At 38.7% G+C, this 22,942-nt stretch overlaps 1 protein-coding gene across 1 annotated transcript; it reads left to right on the top strand.

The window, feature by feature from the left end:
* Positions 1 to 2,709: 2,709 nt before the first annotated feature.
* rwdd4 (RWD domain containing 4) lies at positions 2,710 to 11,899 on the top strand. Its single transcript, XM_022747834.1, has 8 exons — positions 2,710 to 2,868; positions 3,573 to 3,653; positions 3,810 to 3,919; positions 5,576 to 5,726; positions 5,972 to 6,080; positions 10,668 to 10,717; positions 10,851 to 10,853; positions 10,942 to 11,899. Exons 1-8 carry the CDS (start codon positions 2,845 to 2,847, stop codon positions 10,972 to 10,974), a joined length of 561 nt encoding a protein of 186 aa, XP_022603555.1. The 5' UTR covers positions 2,710 to 2,844; the 3' UTR covers positions 10,975 to 11,899.
* The last annotated feature ends 11,043 nt before the right edge of the window (positions 11,900 to 22,942 follow it).

Genomic DNA, 22,942 nt, shown 5'->3' with positions numbered 1-22,942 from the left:
GCTTCACTCCAGCTCTACAGCCTCTCCTCCTTCTCTGGATCTCCACAGGGATCTCCGGCCGCACAGCGCAGTGAAGGGGTGTGTGGCACATGGCTAACAGCTGGTCCTGAGTGTAAACAATGGGTCCGTGGTAAAGTGAGTCCCCCGACGTTGCATCAAAAAGTTCAGAAAACAGCAAGAGGCAAAACACGAGTGTAAAAGTATGAACACCCATAGCTGCACTTGCTTAAAGTGTCGGTGTAGTACGAAGAAAAAAATCACACTAAAGAGTAAAAAAAAGTAAAAAAGAGTACAGAGCTGCTGTGGCAGGCTGCCACTCGCACGGCACCATCTTTTGCTGTCTTTACAATGTGAGATTTCTATTACCAACTTTTTTTTCCCGCTCCCTATGACGCTCCCTCTTTTCCCACATTTTCTGCATTCAGACTCTAATGCTGGGCATTTAGCTGTGACTTTGTGCTTCTCTTTCCCGCACCGGCAGCACCTGGAGTCCTCTGAGTGGGCTTTCTCCCATCCACCGCTTCTCTCCTTACGCGGCTGTCTCCCACCTCTCCATCTCCCCCGGCTTTTGCATTCTCTGGTGAAAGTAGGCTTTCTCATGTAAGGTGTTTTTCTTTGTTATGAAGTATCCGTCAAATTTAGCCAGCACCGTTTCATAGTCATCAATGTTCACTGCTTCATTGCCCATGGCATAGATGAGGGTGCTAACCTGAATGTCGCCGTCTTCGTTAGCCAACTTAGCAGCAAGATCTGTACTGTGTGAATTGCCGGCTCCAAGCAGGCCAGTCTCTTGGCCGCTTAAAGTTGAAGTTTTCTGGCGGGTTAAACTTCGCCATAGCGCCACACCGTTCAGTTCCACAAAAATGGCCTGAAAGCGTAATTTTACAAAAAAAAGAAAAAATTGATTCACATTTAAAATGAGTAAAGTCTAATTTTAATAACTATTCTTTTTCAATTTCTAATAGTATAAATTTTAAACAATAACACTCTTTTTTCATTCCTTACCAATATGGTCCTGTACTGCTGTGAGGATTTGAGCAAAACAATACTTCTTGAAAAGTTTGTCTATTTTATGAGAACACATATTTTATTATGTTTTGTTATTGTGTTATATTTTATAATAACATATGTACTTTCAGCTCAGCAAAAACAAAAACAGGCATTTTCATATGTTTAAATATACTAGTGTGATATCGTAGTACAAATGGCTTCTTGTTTTTTGGTATAGCCCCCCCCCCTATACCAAAACCCTTTTGCCCAGAAACAGTTTTTTCTTTTTTCAGTAATTTCTTCTAGCATCGCCACATTTGTGCTATCTTAAACCAGCCAGGCAAGTGTCTTGGTATTTTAGTATTGTGTAATAGTAAAACAAAGGAACTTGGGATTGATCATTTTACTCTTTTTAATAAACTTTGTACAATTGCGCTCGAAGCCACGTCTTTGACTAACCTACTTTATACTTATCTGTGTGTTGGCCTGTATGGATATAAAAGAATCCAGTCTTGGGAAACCCGGGTTAAGGTGAGCCTTAGTATTCCCTTAGCTCCCCCTTCAGTTGAGCAGGTCACATATGTCTAACGCAAATAAATATGTATGTTAATGTATGCATGCTCACATTGTAAACATATGATGCATAAATATATATCCATCTCAAAGTCTGTCAATATATGTTGATATTATAAACAGTAGAGTCAAAAAGTCTGAGACCCCTTTCCCAGAATGTGAAAACAGACATGTTTAAAATTAATAAGAAATTAATATAAACATATAGAATTTTTATATGTATGTATGTTGCTTTGCATATATAAATTGAATATGTGTCTTTAACATGTATGGTTGCAACATGTTATACCATAAAGAAACATCATATAGATATTTTTAATATATGTATATCATGTATAGAACTTTTACTCTGGGTATTTCATATATGTTATAAACTTATATTTTCATATATCCAGAGGATGTACATATGCAATAATACATCCCTATAGGTGACATATATGGCAACATCACTGTTGATATGCTATATGTTACATTTCTGTATGGGTTCTGTAATGTTTGGTAAATCTGTCTATAGGACCTTTATTCTGAAATACCCGGCAAGGGAAACCGAAAGTAGTGTGTGCATGTAGGTAGCTTGATGCTAAAGAAAATCTTCCGTGTGCTGTGTACCAAAGAATGTAATAAATTCAGCAAATGATTGCAACTCCTTCACCACTACATGGACCTGGATTTATTAGATAGACTGACCGTCACAACAAGTTCTTTTAAAGCAGCTTCCCCAACGCGGGTAAACAGTACTATATGTTCAGATAGCTCTTAGCAAACGTGTCAAAAAAAAATTATAAAATGGAAAATATGGTATTATGTAATCCACATAAATCACAGGATAATTCAGTCTGCAGACTAAAGCCCGTTTTACCCGATGTGTCTCTTACTTCATCACTAACAGTATTTATTAACATATACTACCCAAAATCACCTCCCTTACAGCTCATATTATATTCCTGCTATATCCATGTGAATGTTTTCCTTGATTATATCAGTTTATCCACAATATGCAGCGGTCAAATGTATTCAAAAACCTTATTCTCTTAATGTAACTGTAATAATGTAATAATTTTAATGTAATAATTATAATAATAAACTGTATCCACGCAAGACAACATGGTTCAGTTTACGTAGCGTGCCCTACAGCGCATGCGTGTACTGGCATGGCGTCAGTGGCTGTAGCAGTTGGGGAAGTTGTGAAATTAAAACAGTGAAGTTTTAATGAGAGAAATGGGTCGTTAACTGTGGAAGTTTTATAGGTTTGAAGCTGTGAACAGAAACAGGAGGAGAACCATGACAGCGAACGAGGATCAAGAGGTATGAATGAATGACGGTGCAGTAGTTGCCACTGCCGTTAGCGGCTAATAGCTAACTACATATCAGTAGCATGGCTATTAGCATTTGAGGTTGGGTTTCAGGGCTTCCCTACTTGTCATACATAAAATAAGTCAACATGTTAGTTTTACTTTAATGTGCAAGCGCTGTTTGTAACTATAGAAGCGGCCAGACCAGGGTGTCAAGTGGGTTTTTATCCGTTGATAAGCCCTGATTCGCGACGTTCATAACAGAGAAAATATCACCAAACTCCATCCAAAATCTGCTAAATTAATGTGTTGCGTTATAGATAGGAATACATGCCACAGAAAGTACAAGTAAAGACGTTGTCTCACTACAAAACGTTCGCAAAGTTATTCGGTGTACACTGTTAACCATCAGTAGCAATATTATGCCCAGAAAATATTAACGTTTCACCGAAGCCACCTTGCTCCACATACAGGAGAAAGTGGCTTTAGAAAGTAAAAGGTTATATTTATGGAAGTCATCTTATGCCTAAAGGATTCCATATATGCCAAATAAAAAAAAATAAGTCACCATGGGGATGTGTAAAGTCTAGTTTCTGTCCTGCACACCCCTCAAACTGCCTCAAATTTAATTTACTATATTTCTGAATGGTGTTCGGCCCGCGACAAATAACTACTTATATCAGACTAACCTGTCACTAACCTCTTGTTCAATCACAGATGGAGCTGGAGGCTCTGCGCTCCATCTATGAAGGGGATGAGGGTTTCAAGGAAGTCAGCCCAGTGTCATTTCAGTTTAGGGTGAGTACTCTGTACTGTACAAACCTGCTTTAAAAATACAACAAATCAACAGAAATTAAAAGGAAGACAAAGTCTGAAGATTATTCTCCACAGCTACAAGCTGTTCGGATTGATTCTGCTGTAGTAACTTGTCTCACCTTCTGTTTTATATAAAAGATAGGAGACCTTGAGGACATCAAAGCCTTCATCCTGGACATCACATGGCCAGAGACGTATCCTGAGACAGCCCCCGAAATCTCCCTTGATGCCTTTTTCAACAATAGGATGTATGTTTGAAGTACAGTGTACTGTCAGATCTCCCTTCGGTCATGCTTTGATTTTTATTTGAACTACTGATGACAGATGAGAGCAAAATCTGGAAACACCAATCACTTCATACCTGCAGGGATAAATCGTAGGACCATTCAACTGTAATAAACAGTTTACATATATATATATATATATATATATATATATATTTTACACTCACATTTGCATTTAGTCATCTGACAGACGTTTTTATCCAAAGAGACTTATGAGTGATCACTAAAGCTTCAGTAGGAGACCTTGGTGCAAGAACTAAGTAAAAAGGTGCAAGTAAAGTTCACAGTTGGAGCTAGTTAGACATGTTGGGGTGTTAGGAGAGGAGGTGCTCTCTGAATAGATGAGTCTTCACTGATTCTTACAGATAGAGAGGGATGCACCTGCTCTGATAGAACCACAGAACAGTTTTATTGTCAATACTGTCATCTTTTGACGCCTTAATTAATTTAATTAAGTAGGAAATTTGAGTTAAAAAAAAAAGGACAATCCAGGTGAAAATTGTTGCTGTCTGGGCCAAAAAAATGATTTTAGAAATATTAAGGCAATGTGTATTTATGGGAATTAATATACCGATACAATTATTGATTCTGGTTATTGAAATTAATCAGGAAATTAATTTTCTGCCTACAGAGGTTTTCAGCATCAACACAACTGAGTCTGAACAAAGTGTAGAAACAGTACAAAAACAATATGGATGTGACTGAAGGTTTGCCAAAGCCCCAGTTTAACCGTTTAAATGTGACACTAATTTTATTGTTACTCTATGTAACATACTAGTGTTTAGACCCTGACTTGAAATTACCATTTTTTCGTGAAATGTAGCTAAACTTTGGACCGTTTCTTCTTCCCCGCCATGGCTTCTTCTTGTTGACAGTTTCCATTAGTGTCGATGAGTTTGACATCATTGTTTTTGCAAGTTCAGCATCAAACTTCATTCCTTTATTCACCAACAGCTGTCACCAGAGGTGGAAACAAACACCAATGTTAACTCTTGTCTCTATCACGTCTTTTCTTCAACTGAAGTTAGCATGCTAACCAGCTAGCCCCGGCCCATCTCATCACTCACTGATAGCGACTCACTGCAGCCTCCAGCCTGCCCTGAAGACATAGCTGTTAGGACGTATTATAACCTCTTGCCTTGTAAACATAACAATGGCCCAGCAAGAAACCATGTACAGAGGCAGACAAACAGCTTCTCTTAAGTTTTTTTTTTAATTATTGAGATTTTGTGTGTTTTTGTTTGTTATATTGGTTCGTTGAACTTAGATTTTCTGGAATTTATTTGTGAACAGGAATATCTGAAAGCTTTTTCAAAGCTCCAGACTGCCTGGAACAAAACAGAAATACTAAATCCTCTTATTTGCCAAAACATTATCAAATTTAAACATAATGAGTCTAAAAATACTCAAATCAGTTAAAAGTTGCCACTGCAGGTACATTTTGTCTGAATTCGTATCTTTCTCTTTGCCACCACCACAAGGGGACGCCAATGCCAACACACAGTGGCCTCAAATGAGCTAAAGTAGCCAAAATGTCTTTGGTCAGCTTGAGTCAGTGACTGCAGTACGATACCGTTGTTTATGGACACTGTCTTATTTTTTCTTTGGGTTCAATCACAGCTCTGCAGAGACGAAGCAGCTGATCCTGTCAAAGCTGGAGGAGCAGGTGGAGGCAAACCTGGGGACTGCCATGATGTACACCCTGTTTGAGTGGGCCAAGGATAACCAGGAGGCACTCATGGAGAACCATAAACCTGTAGTGACTGCTGTGGTGAGCACAGTTCTGTCTTCTGACCATCCTCAATACTCCCGACTAATGGCTGTGGTGTTTTATACAATTACATATGGAATCTATTCCCTCAAAATCACAGAAGTTTATTTGGTCATATATCTTGATTTTGAATTGAGACATTCATTGTATTTTCATTCTCCATCAGCTGTGCACATCAGTTTCAGTAATGATCAGAGTCATTGTGTTTCAAGAAAACAGCTTTTGATTATATCTTGTTGTTGCAGGCGTTGACATCAAGCAGTGATGTAACAACAACCAGCTCAACAGCCAAGAAAAGGGAGAAGAAGGAACAGCTGACAAAAGCTCAGAAGAGGAGGATCATCAACAGAACAGGTACATTAGTCAGGGCAGTCTTCACCTGTTCAAACTGCCGGATTTATACTGGTTATACTGGTGGATTCATATACTTAGCCCATTAACTAAACACTCACTGGCCACTTTATTAGGTACGTCTTGCTAGTAATGGGTTGGACCCCTTTTTGCCTTCAGAGCTGTCTTAATTCTTCATGGCATAGAGTCAACAAGGTGCTCAAAACATTCCTCAGAGGTTTTGGTCCATATTGACATGATAACATCACGCAGTTGCTGCAGATTTGTCGGCTGCACATCTATGATGCGAATCTCCAGTTCTACCACATCCCAAAGGTGATCTATTAGATTGAGATCTGGTGACTGTGGAGGCCGTTTGAGTACAGTGAACTCATTGTCATGTTCAAGAAACCAGTTTGAGATGATTTGAGCTTTGTGACATGGCACGTTATCCTGCTGTAAGTAGCCATCAGAAGATGGGTACATTGTGGTCATAAAAGGATGGACATGGTCAGCAACAATCCTCATGTAGGCTGTGGCATTTAAACAATGCTCAGTTGGTACTAAGGGGCCCAAAGTGTGCCAAGAAAATATCCCCTACACCATTACACCACCACCACCAGCCTGAAACATTGATACAAGGCAGGATGGATCCATGCTTTCATGTTGTTTACGTCAAATTCTGACCCTACCATTTGAATGTCGCAGCAGAAATTGAGACTCATCAGACCAGGCAACGTTTTTCCAATCTTCTACTGTCCAATTTTGTTAAGCCCATGTGAATTGTAGCCTCAGTTTCTTGTTCTTAGCTGACAGGAGTGGCACCTGGTGTGGTCTTCTGCTGCTGTAGCCCATCTGCTTCAAGGTTTGACATGTTGTGTGTTCAGAGATGTTCTTCTGCATACCTCGATTGTAACAAGTGGTTATTTGAGTAACCGTTGCCTTAAGCCTATCAGCGTGAACCAGTCTGTCCATTCTTCTCTGAACTCTGGCATTAACAAGGCATTTTTGCCCAGAAAACTGCTGCTCACTGGATATTTTCTCTTTTTCAGACCATTCTCTGTAAACACTAGTGATGGATGTGCGTGAAAATCATAGTAGATCAGCAGTTTCTGAAATACTCAGACCAGCCCGCCTGGCACCAACAACCATGCCACATTCAAAGTAACTTAAATCACCTTTCCTACACATTCTGATGCTCGGTTTGAACTTAAGCAGATCGTCTTGACCATGTCTACATGCCTAAATGCATTGAATTGCTGCCATGTGATTGGCTTAGTAGATGTTTGCGTCAATGAGCAGTTGAACAGGTGTACCTAATTAAGTGGCCGGTGAATGTATATACCAGAAGTTTTCACATAAACTTCCTCCCTTCCCGTTTAACTGCCCTGTAACATACACTAACTCCAAAGCGTACTACATGCCTAACTGAACCTGACCTGCAAGGAACACATTTAGGCATACTGACACGCAGACCTGAGACCTTCTTCAGGACCAAGGGACCCAAACTGACTTGATTAGACAAGTTAAAGGGAACCTATTATGTTTTTCTGAGTTTTACCTTACTTGTAGTGTGTTATATAGGTTTTTTTGTCATGTAAATGGACTCCAGAGTCACAAGGGTCAAAGTTTATATCCAAGGGAGTAACTGTCAGGGTAAAAACCCAATTTTCTCCTTTGTATGAAACGCCTCGTTGGGGGTCTAGACATTACTTCCTGGTCCTATTGACGTCAATACTTCTCTTGGTGCTGTCCACCTGCAAGCTTGGCACTCCACCACACAAGGCACAGCAAATAACTTCTTGTGAAGAGTTTTCATTCATTTTTTAGCCATGCCGAAAAGACAGTGTTCTTAATTTCCTGCAAAAATCTACTTAATTTTTCTCCACTGCTCCAAACATTATAGTGTTAACCCGCACTTCAAGGAGGACTGCTTCAGAAACCACGCACAGTTAGACGTTTCATTTTCACAACAGTTATTTCTGTAATTCACACTTGATGTGGCCGAACAACGGACTCAGGCTCAGAGACTGTCAGTCTGCATTGCTATTGTGGATGTTAACCGCGTTATAGCGACCGATTCAGACCTGATCACATTAGTTAGAATTTTTCAGTAACCATGCCCACTAACGTTAAATTCAATCAGATTTATGGGGAATTGTAAACCAGCAGGAGGTGGGGGGGGACTTAAAGAGCCCTGGGCCTGTATTCACAAAGCATTTTATCTTACCTCTCCTAAGATGTGCTAAAAGTTTTTATCTAAAAGTTTTTTCCTATGTCCTGTTCACAAAGCTGCTGAGACCAACTTTTAGTATGGAGAAGCGAAAACTCCTAAGCTAGGAGTGCGACTCCATTGCTATGTCAGTTTTAATGGATGAGCTCCCTTGCAGGAACCACAGCGATTGGTTGATGAAAGACAGGTGTGTGCCGATGAAAACAAATGCGCAATATCCCGCAGTAATAATAAAAAATAAAAAAAACAAATAAATCAATACAAATTAAATAATAACGGATTAAGAGCTGTTTACAAAAGTAGTGCATTCTCCAAAATGCATCTGTATAATAAGGTTTGTGTCGTCCTGGGAGAATTTAATTTTACTATCAAAACTTACATTCAATTCTCCCAATGGAAAAAAAGTCCTAGACTACCTAAATAAACCTAACTTGCAGCCTATTATCCACAACCGGTTGTAGCTGTACCTTTTGTAATGTAGCTGTGGTCCCGGCTGTGGGTTGAGGTGTATGAAGATTTCCGCTGTCAGGGGAAATCTTCATACACCTCATACACCAGACAGGTGGAATATGATCCTTTCAAACAGCTGCCTCAGGTCACTGTCCATTTAGATCCATGACTTGTGTGTAGATCCTGTACACTGTACAACAATGTCTGCAGCTGTACAGCCAGCATCGAATACAACCTGTGTGTTGATGGTGTGATTTTGTTTTCCTGTCCACAAATACCTCCTCGTCTTGCGATGGTGCAATCATTTTTACATGTTTCCATCTATGGCATCAATCACAGCAGGTAGACCAGCTATTGCCATAAAGCTGCTCTATTTCCCTGTAGTTGTTGAACATTTAAAAGAAATCGTATGTATTGTCCTATGATGTTAGGTCAAAGTGCATTTATTGTTTTGTGGATCGGTTTTTCTCTGTTGCCAAGTAACACAGCGTTGCTAGACCAATTTCCGCACTGATCAGGTGGTGTCAGTTGGTAGGAGATTGCATCCTTCACAAACTCCACAACAATCATTATTCCCTCATGATTGACAGTATCTTTTAAGTAATTCAACATCGTTTTAGGTTCTCAAAACACTGCGACGTGGAATGACAGCGCTGACCCTTTTATGATTCTTTGTGATTTGGTCTTAGTGAGTTAGGCGTCCTCTCAACTATTTCTAACTTCTCCCAGACTTAGGAGCTACTTTTAGCGCTAACTGGCTTTGTGAATAGCTCTTAGTAAAATAAAATCCTAAAGTTAGGACTGACACGCCCATTATTTTTAGGAGTTTCTCCTAAATCGGCAAGTTAGGAGCTACTTTTAGCCTTAAGATTCTTTGTGAATACTGGCCCAGAGTGCTAACAGAGCCTTTCAGACAGAGGGTCTTGTATAAAATGTACAGCACAAGAAAAATAATGTCTTAAAAATGGCCATAATAGGTCCTCTTTAACACAACTAACGACAAACCACATAACATTAGCTGTTGAGTTTACTTATAAGTCAACAGTATGGAGGACCAGGGACGTCACAGGAAAACTAATAAAGTATTTCCTTAATTTCATATTTAAATGGGAAATGAAATGGGAATTGTTAAAAGAATTTATAAATGAACAATTAATCCACCAATAAATAAGCCCAAAGCCAATTTAGCCTAAAACCCTATGGATATGATATGACTGGTTAGTTCTCCAACCAATCAGAGAGCTTGTTACATCCCATGGCCAATTGGGATTGTTTAGCCTGGTTTTACAGCACTGAAGGCCCTGTCACAGAAAGCCTAAGAGGAGAAGCTAATTGACTAAGCAAACCAATTAGTGAATAGGAAAAGGAAAAGCAGCTGGAGAAGGAGTCTTGGAAACTGTGCACCAAAAGGACCTCAACCCTAAATGGGGCTCTCGCATTGACTGCAAAATTGAAATATCGTGCTATAGACAAACCAACCATTGTGGCAGGTGCCATCTGCAACTGCCACAATATTTCATTCATGTTCCTCTGTGACCCTCTCACATGAAAGCACATTTGATTTTCAAGATTCATCAACCACATCACACCAACAGAGTATATATAGGAAATGTGAAAACAATTATGAGAGGAGGTGCTGTAGGGACGCACTGTCCTGACAGATATCCACGTATAACACTGTTGAACTTAAACTTAACCTTGAAAAACACTTTTCCCACACATATGACACAATGACCTACTGTATATGGTCTGTGTTCTTATTTCAGCTCTTCATTGAAGCTGCATGATGCTGACACTGAGTACAATAAAACAATCAAACCCAACAGGATGTCTCATTTTTGTGCAACAAATGCTATTTAAGTTTGACTGTCTGGTTGATATTAGTTCTAAACACTTTCATCATTTTAAAGAAGGATTTGTTCTTTCAGATAACAAAGGAGAACTGCCTCGAGGCTGGAACTGGGTGGATGTTATTAAAGTAGGTGCATTTCACCTTTTCTCCACTAGATGGTGCAGCACCTCTTACCTCTGAGTCTGTAGCAATATGATGAACTAACTTCTTTTTGTTCTGTTGTCCCTTCTCCCTGCTCGTTGATACAACCGTCCTCCAGCATGTAAGTGAAACCATCTCAGTTAAAATGTTTTTAAACGTCCTCAACAACACAGACCTGTGTTACATGTGTTTTTGTGTTTTTGTTGCAGTTGAGTAAAACAGGCGGGAAAGACAACGACTAAGCCTGAGGGCGGTGACCTGATGCTGCTTCATACGAGACACTGTAGTGAAGTGTGACGTCACTACAGCCTGTCGATGCTGCCATCTACAAGCCTTCACATCCAACCTCACCAACATGCTACACTTACAGTGGCCCATCCACCCTGACAACCAAAGCAGGCTGGGTAACGGTCAACCTGAGGACACACACACACATTCAGCTAAACTGACACTTTGAGCTGGGGATGTATCAGCTGTGTTTTATGTGTTTGTGGTGTTTGTGGGAAGCATTGGTGTGAAGAGGAGCTCATCATCAAGTTTTATTGGCTCACTTTTTCCCCAGATAGTCTGCTGTCATCTGTCAGGGTGGAGCATGTCTGAGATACTCACTGCCATGATTTCACTCAGCGAGGTTCAGCCCAGCTCTCAGGCTCTGAGCCATAAGTGTTGGATTGTGGTTCTAAATGGAGCAGCAGCAGTCGAGCAGCATCCTGCTGTTATTCTGAAGTGTCGTGTTACTTTGTGAAAGCAGAGAAGTTTTTAATAACACACAACACATTTCTTTTCTCACCTTATTTTCATAGATGTTTCTTTTTCCCTATGATTGAAAAAGTTACAATTTTTATATATAAATAAAACCTGATTTGCTCTGCTTCTTGTCTAATGATGTCATTGACCACTGGTCTCATCACCTGATGCTGCTGATTCATGAGAAGAACTAGTTTCTCCTACAGAAACAGTTTTGTGTATGAAAGCATGAGCACATTGACAAGTCTTCAGACTCAACATCATTCACCAGCTCCTGTGTTCAGTTTACAGCAGTGGTGACATTGAAGTGTCATTTCATTCCTCTGTAACAAAAGTGTTATGTTAGAAAACTGTACCTGAGGCACAAAGGAAGTTGAGTGATTTTGCCTTAAAATAAAACTGATGAGTGTGTTGTTCAATGAATCTGAGGTGTCCTCAACATGTAAGTTTATTGATCTGTGAGGGAACAGACGGATGACTTAATAACAGTTACAATAAAGAAAGACTGATCAGACGCTCTTGACTGTGAAAAATGAAACAAAAAATCAGCACACTGTTGGTCACTGACTTTAACATATCACAGAGAGTAAAATGAAAAACGTAAGAGAATAAATCAAATGTTAAGAAAAGTTTTAAATACTTAAGTCAGGAATTTGTTCAGGGCAGGACGGGGAATTTACTGATCCTGACAACAGCCCCTGTTCAGACCAGAAAAACGAAAACAATTCTCAGTGAAATGGACCATTGCCTTGCTTCAATAAAGTCACTGCCAAGCATTGCAAGAAATTTGACTTATATTTTGAGATCCAGAAAGCTGAGAAAAGTCAGCCTGAAGCCAAACATAACTGCTCAAAGATAAAACAAGGATATTGTACTTACTGCATACAGCAGCATATCTGTTCCAACCAAGTGCAAAAAGTCCAACTGTTCAACTCTGCCACATTCCCAAAATAAAAGTAATATTATGTTTGTAAACTTTAACACGTCCTGCTCAGGTATATGTCATTGTATGTTAACACTGTCTATGACCCCAAATGGAATGCTGTTGGCACTAAAGACACTCAGATCAACACTTTAACATTTTAAAGGCTTTCCTGTTAAGAAAGACAAGCGAAGTAAAAAAAAAAGGCACAGAGTGATATTTCCTGATCTTAATGCTGTGTATAACACCGAATGAACTGCTGTTGATAGGAGAAATAACAGTCAGATGAGCGCATTAACATTTTCAATACAAACGGACATAATATTTCTTTCCTGAGACAAAAGACATGCACAGTGAAAAAAGGCACCAGACTGCATTTTAACAATGTTAACGGTGTGTATGAGTCCAGCTGGAGTCTGAATACTATATTGCTCTGAATGTTCTTTAAACATTATATTACACCTCATAGACTGCTGTTTGCGCTCGGGACGCTCTGAGCGACACTTTGACCTTATCTGTCCATACTGACATAATATGACGTTAGAATCTGTTTAAAATTCATATTCGTCCTATTTGCCGCATGTACACACGGGAAACAGCATGCTGAGGTTTTCCTGAGACAAAAGACAGGTGACATGAAAAAAGGCACCAGATAGCTTTTTAACGATGTTCACGGTGTGTATGAGTCGGGCAGGAGTCTGAACACTAAATATAGTGTTGCTTTGAATGAACTTTAAACATTGTATTACGCCCAATAGACTGCTGTTTGCGCTCGGGACGCTCAAAGCAACACTTTGACCTCATCTGTCCATACTGACATAATATGACAATATAGTCTGTTTAAACTTCATACTCATCCTATTTGCAACTATAGTACAAACGGGAAACACCATACTGAGGCATTCCTGTTAAAAAAGAACACAGTCGACGTGAAACAAGGCACAGAGTGATATTTAATGATCTTAAAGCTGTGTATAATATTGAATGGACTGCTGTTTATAGGAAAAGCAGTCAGATGAGAACATTAACCTTTTCAGTACAAACTGACATAATATTACAGACTGAATTTAAATTTGAAAGAAGGGATTTTTTTTTTTAAATGTTATTTTGTTAAAATAAATGATGTACTAGAGAGATCTGTGAGGCAACGCTGCTTTTTTGCTATATTGAATAGTATTTCAGCTGAACCTCTGGCAGTATTTGTAAAAAAAAAGATAGAATAATTAAAGATATTAAAATTCCTTTTGACAAAATTAGTTTGATTTATTAGTATGCAGATGATATTACCTCCACAGTAAAAGAGTGTGAAGTATGTTATGAAAGACATTGAAATATATGGGAAGGCTTCCGGTGCAAAAATTCATATTTAAAAATCTGAAATTATGTTTTTCAATATAATAAATGCAGGTCAGTGTCAATTTTGAAATAAAATAAATAATAATAAATAAAATTATGAGGTATTGTAATTAATTTTCCATGGGGTGGTAAGTTGGTTAAGATTTCAACAAAGCCACTGATTGGTAGTTACAAGAATGGAGGACATAAATTAGTCGATATAGATACTAAAAGGAAAGCAATGAGAATTAAAATGGTACAGAAGTATTTATATGGAAATAAAGATTGTGGATGGATTGTCTTTTTTAGGCACTATCTATTTAAGTGTAGAGGTTGTGGTGAAGGTGGAATTTTTATGTGTTTGGAAAAGTGCTTTACAAATACAGTGCCTTTGTTCTATCAGGAAGTCTTTGGGGCATGGGCAGAATTCTTAAAGGATGCGATATATGATTGAGGTGATATAACAACGTATGCCCTAAAATAGAGAAGAATGGGAAAATGTTTTATATGTATTAGCTGTTTATGTCAGCTGGAGTAAGGCAGATTGAGGATATTGTTGCTTCTTACCTAATAGAGAAATATATGACTATGTTTTAGAATGGTATGAGGACGTTAGAAGATCAACAGTAGATAATGTGTTTGAAAATATTAAAACAGGTATTCCTGTAAAATGGGTAAAAGTTATTGAAAAACAGACAATAAATTTGGGAAAGAGTGACATGCCAAATCTTTTTCTTGAATTTAACAGTGTTAAGAAGAATTTAAAGCATATGAAAGTAAAACAGATTTATGATATTTTGTGGTGAAAAGAATTATAAGTGCCTACATCTGAGGGAGTATGGTCTAAAATCTTTCCAAACTTATGTGTTAAAGAAATATGGCAAAATCTTAATGTCAAATTTAATACAATGGAATCTGAAAATTTTGATTTCAAATTTAGACAAAATAGAATTTATACAAATGTTGTTCTTAGTGGTCTTGTTCTCTCTTGTTCTCTTTGTCAGGGAGCATGTGCGTGTTGATGCCATGCTGAAGGTGATGTCCAGAGTCCAGATGAAGAGCTACTACAGAGCAGCCGGAACCAACACACACACTCAGACACACTCACACCTTCACACACATACTTTCACACAAACTCACACCAGAGACCTGCACACATACAGGTATAAATAATAGAACTAACATCCACTGTTGTGGCTCACTGGGACACTTTAATGGAGCAGATCTTAATGTTATTAGTAACATGTTATTCCTCCATATACTCCTTTAAAATTTGTGAACTTTGAATTTCAATATGATGTGTTTCATACTGAAATACATGACGCCAGGAACAACACGTCCTCTGGTTCTTAAACTTCCCTCTTGACTCATCTCTTCTGCTCTCCATCCTGTCAGGAGGCTCAGAGGTTTGCAAACCTCGGCTTCATGGATTGAGGACAGTTCAGGAAGATATTTGAAGAACTGGATAAAGACCACATCAAGGAGGTAGATCGGTGCCCCATTCACTCAACATTGAGATGTCTTCATTTTATATCTATCTAAAGGGTCAAAGGTCAACTTCTGTCTGTTATTCAACACATAACTGTGAGGTGGTAATTTACTTAGACTTCTATCTCTTCTCACACTGTGTGTGTGTGTGTATGTGTGTGTGTGTGTGTGTGTATGTGTGTGTGCGTGTGTGTGTGTGTGTGTGTGTGTGTGTGTTCCTCCCAGCACCCTCCCTTGCCTCAATAAAACTCTCCGATCCTGCAGAGACTTAAGCTGATCTTCAGTCACCACTATCTCACTATATTTGGCAACGCAGTTGCACTGGCCAATGTCTTCTGCATATGTGTAAGTTGCACTCACACACACACACACACACACACTGACCTTCACGTAATTCTAACATGAACCATAAAACCAAGTCTTAACCATCAAACAGCCTTTGAACTCACCAATCTAAAACTCAAACTGGTCCTCACAAAATTGGAAGTACACACACACACACATACACACACACACACAGGATAGGATAACCTGTGTGTGTGTTTCAGACCATCCTGTTGTTGAACTCTGAGAAGTCCACAGCAGAGCGAGATAACGACATCTTAGAGGTGAGCTGACTCATCACAGGTCCTCTGGAGTCTTCTGGAGGTCCATGGTCGTGATCAGTGTGGTGACTGATTTTGCTCTTCCCCTGTCCACCTGTCAGATCATTAACCTGTGCTTCATCCTCTTCTACCTGTTTGAAATGTGTGTGAAGATCTTTGCCTTCGGCTGGAGATGGTATCTCTCCAACATCTTCGACGGCTTCCTCACCATCCTGCTTTTGGTAATGTTGCTCTGCCCACCCACTCTTATCATTTTAATATTTAGTATAATATATACTAAAGGCCTGATTTAGAAGAACTTAAAACTGTGTTTCATTCCACGACTCCTGAGCCCTGTCACTCACAACACTATGATATCTTTTTAGAAGTGCTGCAGCAATAGTGCAGAGAAAAGTGCAAAATTTCAGACATGAATCAGGGAGGTCTGAGCGAGTCAAAGGCTAAAGTAAAGAATATGTTTTTATCTTTCTTTTAGAAATTCTAAAAAAATAGATATCTACAGGTCATGTATTCCACAGCTTTGGGCCATGGCTGACAAAATCTGCATTCCTGATTCTCCTACTTACTGGAACCTTCAATAAAGCAGCAGAAGATGATCTCAGTGTTCTTGGAGGTCTATAGTTAATTGGGGAGCTAGAAGTTCAACTTGGTGCTTTGTATATAAGGAGGTTGACCTTAAAATCAATTCTAGATGTACCATTCATGAAGTGGCATTATTTAAACAAACTGTGACTTTAAGGGTTACAATCCTGAAAATAATTAAATATATGACATTAACTGAAAAATTATATTGTTTTTATTGCAATTTATTTTAATGCATTGCGCATACACAGACGCTCACTCAATGAATGTGGAAGAATTCACAGGAGAGTGGCGCGAAAGTGAAAGGGACAGTGTAATCCAGAATGAGCAATGTCAAATAATTATCGGAGTAAGTATGTTTTTCTAATGCAGTCTGTGAAGTTGGAATTTCTGTATGTGATTAGAAAGTGACATTGGTAGTTCTAGTTTATTTACTCCCAGAAATTTAGGCAATATGTGAGCACATGGTAGCTAAGTTAGCTAGCTAGGGAATAGCCAATATGTAATGCTAACTAGTGGGAATACAGAAGAGTAGCTACTGAACTGTTGAATTACAGTTTTGCGGCCTAATTGATAAGCACCATTATTTTACTGTAGTGGTTACAGTTCAGAGTTTTTTGGCATGTTAGTCTTATAAGTCCATACATCTGAAATGACAATTAGTCCCAGGGATGAAAGTCATTAAGGGTGGCACGCTTAGGTGGACACAGAGGGAACGAGTGAGTGAGTGGGAGAGTGAGCGAGAGTGAGGGAGCAGCGGTGCTTTGGCTGCTGGGAAAGAGGTCTGCTGATCGGCTCAGATCTGGGTGACCTTTTAACTGTGTATGTGTATGTTATGAACCAAATTTTGTGCTAAAATACATTAATACACTCCCTCGATCATATCAGATCATGAATTTTGTATTGCTGAATGTAGAGACATGTAATTGGTACACAGCAATATAAAGGTGGTAAGTGACAGCCATTGACTGCTGATTTCTCTCATGCTATTGTGATATCATATATGATTACAAATTGCACTTAGGTATGATACATTCACAGTTGGGCTGGCAGTATTTGAAAATGCATGAAAACACCCAATCATTAATAAATAATCAGTAAACCCATCTTCTAATTACCAGTCTGCAAATGAATACTCAAGTGGCAGTAGCCAGACCTGTAACCAAAACCTGAGTTTGAAGTGTATAGATTGATCTAGTATCGTCATGTTTTAGTGGAATAAGTAATTAGATAACTACCTGTAACTGTAACTATTTCAAAATTATAGAACTAAAAAGTGTGCTTTCCTATCAAAAAAGACAGGTGAAGTGAAAAAAGGAACAGAGTGCTATGTAATGATGTTAACAGTGTGAGTGAGGCCGACTGGACTGCGAACATTGTATTGCTCTGAATAGATTGTTAAAACTATATTACCAATAATAGACTGCTGGTCGCACTCAAGACACTCAGATCAACTTTGACCTTAAATGTCGATACTGACATAATATATCAGTAGAGTCTGTTTTAACTTCATATTTGTCTCATTCTGAGGTCTTCTTGTAGAGAAATCACACTTGATGTAAAAACTGACTTAACTTCTGCTGATAATTAAAGCAGAATCAACTGTACAGAGCGGTAGATGAGTACTATTGAACAGTATTGCATTCTCAGGTGTAACTGATAATTTTATGATATATAATCATGAAATCCATCATATTCGTCATGAATGCTACTCAAATATACAGGAAAACGTATCGTGTGGTTGTGTACAGAAAGAACAATGAGTGAGAAAAACTGAGTTTGCAGACACAGAGACAGCTTCTAACGAGGAAAAGAGCAGATTCAAGCGCTGAGAGCGATTAAACAGCGCTATTGAACATTATTGCATTCTCAGGTGTAACTGATAACTTTAGGACATGTAAGCATGAAATCCATCATAATTCTTCATGACTGCTACTCAAATAGATAGGAAAACTTATCCTGAAGTGTTCTGTACAGAAATAACATCGAGTGAGAAAAACTAAGTTTGCAGACACAGAGACAGCTTCTATCGAGAAAAGCAGTAGATTTAAGCACTGAGAGCACTTTAAGAGTGCTGTTGAACAGTATTGCATTCTCAGGTGTAACTGATAACTTTAGGACATGTAAGCATGATGTCCATCATATTCTTCATGAATGCTGCTCAAATAGACAGGAAAACTTATCCTCAAGTGTTCTGTGTTGAAATCACATTAATGTGAAAGCTGACAGCTTCTATCGAGGAAAGCAGCAGATTTTAAGGCTGAGAGAAGTTTGACAGCGTGTATTGAACAGTTATTAGCATGGCTCAGGTTAACTGATAACAATTAGCACATGCAAGCATGATGATCATCATATTCTTCATGAATGTTGCTCAAAGACAGGGAAAACTTCATCCTCAAGGTTCTATACAGAATTAACATCGAGTGAGAAAAAACTACGTTGCATACACAGAGACAGCTTCTATTGAAAAAAGCAGCAGTTTAAGCGCTGAGAGCACTTTAGAGCGCTTGTTGAACAGTATTGCATGCTCAGGATGTAACTGATAAACTTTCTAGACATGTAAGCCATGATGTCCATTCAGTATTCTTCATCGAATGCTGCTCAAAATAGACAGGAAAAACATTATCTCAAGGTGTTCTGTGTTGAAATCACACTTTAATGTGAAGCTGGTAGTTTGCAAACCACAGATGGAAAGCTTCATTCGAGAAAAGCAGGCAGATTTTAAGCGCTGAGAGACTTTAAGAGCGCTGTTGAAAAGTATTAGCAAGCTTCAGGTGTAATTACAACTTTAGGACATGTAAGCATTGATGTCCATCATATTCTTCATGAATGCTGCTCAAATAGAACAGGATAACTTATCTCCAATGTTCTGCCGTCTGATCGAGAAAAGCAGCAGATTTAAGCGCTGAGAGCACGTTAGAGCGCTGTTGAACAGATATAGCATGCTAGATGTAAATGATAACTTTAGGACATGTAGCATGATGTCCATCATATCTTCACGAAGTCTCTCAAATAGACAGGAAAACTTATCCTCAATGTTCTGTAAAGAAAAACATCGAGTGAAAAACTAAGTTTGCAGGACACAGAGACCAGCCTTCTATCGAGAAAAGCAAGCCAGCAGATTTAAGCGCTGAGAGCACTTAAGGAGTGCTGTTGAACAGTATTGCATGCTCAGTGTAACTGATAACTTTAGGACATGTAAGCATTGTGTATCATCATATTCTTCATGAATGCTGCTCAAATTAGACAGAACACTTATTTCCTTTTTTTTCAAGTGTTTTACTGTGTTGAAATCACACTTTAATGTGAAAGGCTGCAGTTTGCAGACACAGAAGACAGCGTCTAGAGAAAGCAACAGCATTTAAGCGCTGAAGCACTTTAATAGAGCTGTTTGAAACGAGTATTGCATTGCTCAGGTGTAACTGATAACTCTAGAACATGTAGAATGATGTCCTCATATTCTTCAGAATTGCTGTTCAAATAGACAAGGAAAACTTATCTCAAGTGTTCTGTGTTGAAATCACCACTTAATGTGAAAGTGACAGGTTGCAACACAGAACACAGCTTCTATCGAGAAAAGCACAGAATTTAAGCGCTGGGAGCACTTAAGAGCGCTGTTGAAACAGTATGCATTCTCAGTGTAACTGATAACTTATAGGACATGGAACGCATGAATGTCCCATATTTCTCGATGAATGCCATGTCCAAATTAGACAGGAAAACTTATCCTCAGTGTTCTGTAAAGAAAAAACATCGAGTGAGAAAAAACTAGTTTGCAAACACAGAGACAGTTCATATAAAGAAAAGCAGCAGATTTTAAGCGCTGAAGAGCACTTTAAGAGTGCTGTTTGAACATTTATTGTATGCTCAGGTGTAATGATAACTTTAGACATGTAAGCATGAAGTCCATCAATTCTTCATGAATGGCTGCTCAAAATAGACAGGAAAAACTTATCCTCAAAGTTGTTCTGTAAAGAAAAAACATCGAGTGAAAAAAACTAAGTTTGCAGACACAGAGCACTTTCTATCAAGAAAAGCAGCAGATTTAACGCGCTGAGACACTAACAGGCTTATTGAACAGTCTAGCATCTGCTCAGGTGTAACTGTATAACTTTAGGACATGTAAGCATGATGTCCATCATTTTTTCAATGAATGTTGCTCAAATAGACAGGAAAACTTATTCCTCAAGGTCTGTAAAGAATAACAATCGAGTGAGAAAAACTAAGTTTGCAAAACTTAGTGAGCTTCTTTCGAGAAAAGCACAGATTTAAGCGCTGAGAGCACTTTAAAGAGCGCTGTTGAACGTACTGCAGCTCGGTGTACTGATAACATTAGGGACATGTAAGCATGATGTCCATCATCATTCTTCATGAATGCTGCTCAAATAGACAGGAAAACTTATCCTCAAGTGTTCTATACAGAATTAACATCGAGTGAGAAAAACTAACGTTTGCAGCACAGAGGACAGCTTCTATCGAGAAAAGCAGCAGATTAATCGCTGAGAGCACTTTAAGAGCCACTGTTAAACAGTATAGTATGCTCAGGTGTAACTGATAACTTTAGGGACATGTAAGCATGATGTCCATCATATTCTTCGTGGTGAATGCTGCTCAAATAGGACAGGAAAAACTTATCCTCAAGTTGTACTGCGTTTCAGTATCAAGAAAGCAGCAGATTTAAGCGCTTGAGAGCCACATTTAAGAGCGCTGTTGAACAGTTATTGCATTACTCAGGTTAACTTGAAACTTTAGGGACATGGAAGCATGAATGTCATCATATTCTTCTGAATCTGCTCAAAAGATAGGAAACTTATTCCTAAGTGTTCTGTGTAAAATCACACTTAATGTGAAAGCTGACAGCTTCTATCGAGGAAAGCAGCAGATTTAAGCGCTGAGAGAAGTTTGACAGCGTTATTGAACAGTATTATAGCATGCTCAGTGTAACTGATAACATTAGGACATGCAAGCATGATGTCCATTCATATTCTTCATGAATGTTACTCAAATAGACAGGAAAACTATCCTCAAGTGTTCTATACAGAATAACATCGAGTGAGAAGAAAACTACGTTGCAGACACAGAGACAGCTTCTATTGAAAAAAGCAGCAGATTTAAGCGCTGAGAGCACTTTAGAGCGCTGTTGAACAGTATTGCATGCTCAGGTGTAACTGATAACTTTAGGACATTTAAGCATGATAGTCCATCATATTTTCACAATGCTGCTCAAATAGACAGGAAAACTATCCTCAAGTGTTCTGTGTTGAAATCACACTTAATGTTGAAAGCTGGTAGTTTGCAAACACAGAAAAGCTTCTATCGAGAAAAGAGCAGATTAAGCGCTGAGAGCACTTTAAGAGCGCTGTGTGAAAAGGTATGAGCAAGCTCAGTGTAATTGACAACTTTAGGACATGTAAGCATGATGTCCATCATTATTCTTTCATGAATGCTGCTCAAATAGACAGGATAACTTATCCTCAAGTGTTCTGCGTCTATCGAGAAAAGCAAGCGATTTAGCGCTGAGTGAAGCACTTTAAGAGTGCTGTTGAACAGATTATTTGCATGCTTCAGTTGTAACTGATAACTTTAGGGACATGTAAGCATGGTATCCATCGTATTCTTCATGATATGGCTGCTCAAATAACAGGAACACTTATCCTCAACTTTCGTGTTGAAATCACAACTTAATGTGATAAGCTGACAGTTTGCAGACACAGAGACAGCGGTCTATCAGGAAAGAGCAAGATTAAGCGCTGAGAGCCTTAATAGCGTGTTGAACAGTATTGCATGCTCAGGTTGTAACTGATAACTTTGAGGACATGTAGGCCATTATGTTCCTCTTTCTCATGAATGCTGCTCAAATAGACAGGAAAACTTATCCTCAAGTGTTCTGTGTTGAATCAACTTAATGTGAAGCTGACAGCTTCTATCGAGGGAAAGCAGCCAGATTTTAGCGCTGAGAGCAGTTAAAAGCGTTATTGAACAGTTTAGCATGCTCAGGTGTAACTGATACTTTACAAAAGTTAAGCATGATGTCCATCATATTCTTATGAATTGCTGTTCAAATAGACAGGAAAATTTATCCTCAAACTGTTCTTGTTTGAAATCACACTTTAATGTGGAAAGCTGACAGTTTGCAGACACAGAGACAGCTTCTATCGAGAAAAGCAGCAGATTTAAGCGCTGAGAGCACTTTAGAGTGCTGGTTGAACAGTATTGCATGCTCAGTGTAACTGTGAACTTAGGAAGTAAGCATGATGTCCATCATATGTCTTCATGAATGCTGCTCAATAGACAGGAAAACTTATCCCTTCAAGTTGTTACTGTGTTGAAATCACACTTATGTGAAAGCTGACAGCTTCTATCGAGGAAAGCAGCAGATTAGCAGCGAGAAGAAGTTTGGACAGCGTTATTGAAAACAGTTAGCATTGCTCAGAATTAAACTGATAACTTTAGGAATGTAAGCATGATGTCCATCATATTCTTCATGAATGCTGCTAAAATAGAAGGAAAACTATATACTCAAGTGTTCTA

Source organism: Seriola dumerili, unplaced genomic scaffold, assembly GCF_002260705.1.
Source record: "Seriola dumerili isolate Sdu_G_001 unplaced genomic scaffold, Sdu_1.0 BDQW01000111.1, whole genome shotgun sequence".
Classification (NCBI taxonomy): domain Eukaryota; kingdom Metazoa; phylum Chordata; class Actinopteri; order Carangiformes; family Carangidae; genus Seriola; species Seriola dumerili.
Note: the sequence above shows the minus strand (reverse complement) of the source record. Positions and strands in the feature narration are given on the sequence as shown.

Excerpts from the sequence above, each read along its gene's own strand:
- rwdd4 (XM_022747834.1), top strand. The coding sequence starts at position 2,845 with ATGACAGCGAACGAGGATCAAGAG. Across the intron at positions 2,869-3,572 it reads CAGCGAACGAGGATCAAGAG|ATGGAGCTGGAGGCTCTGCG; the intron begins GTATGAATGAAT and ends GTTCAATCACAG. Across the intron at positions 5,727-5,971 it reads AACCTGTAGTGACTGCTGTG|GCGTTGACATCAAGCAGTGA; the intron begins GTGAGCACAGTT and ends TTGTTGTTGCAG.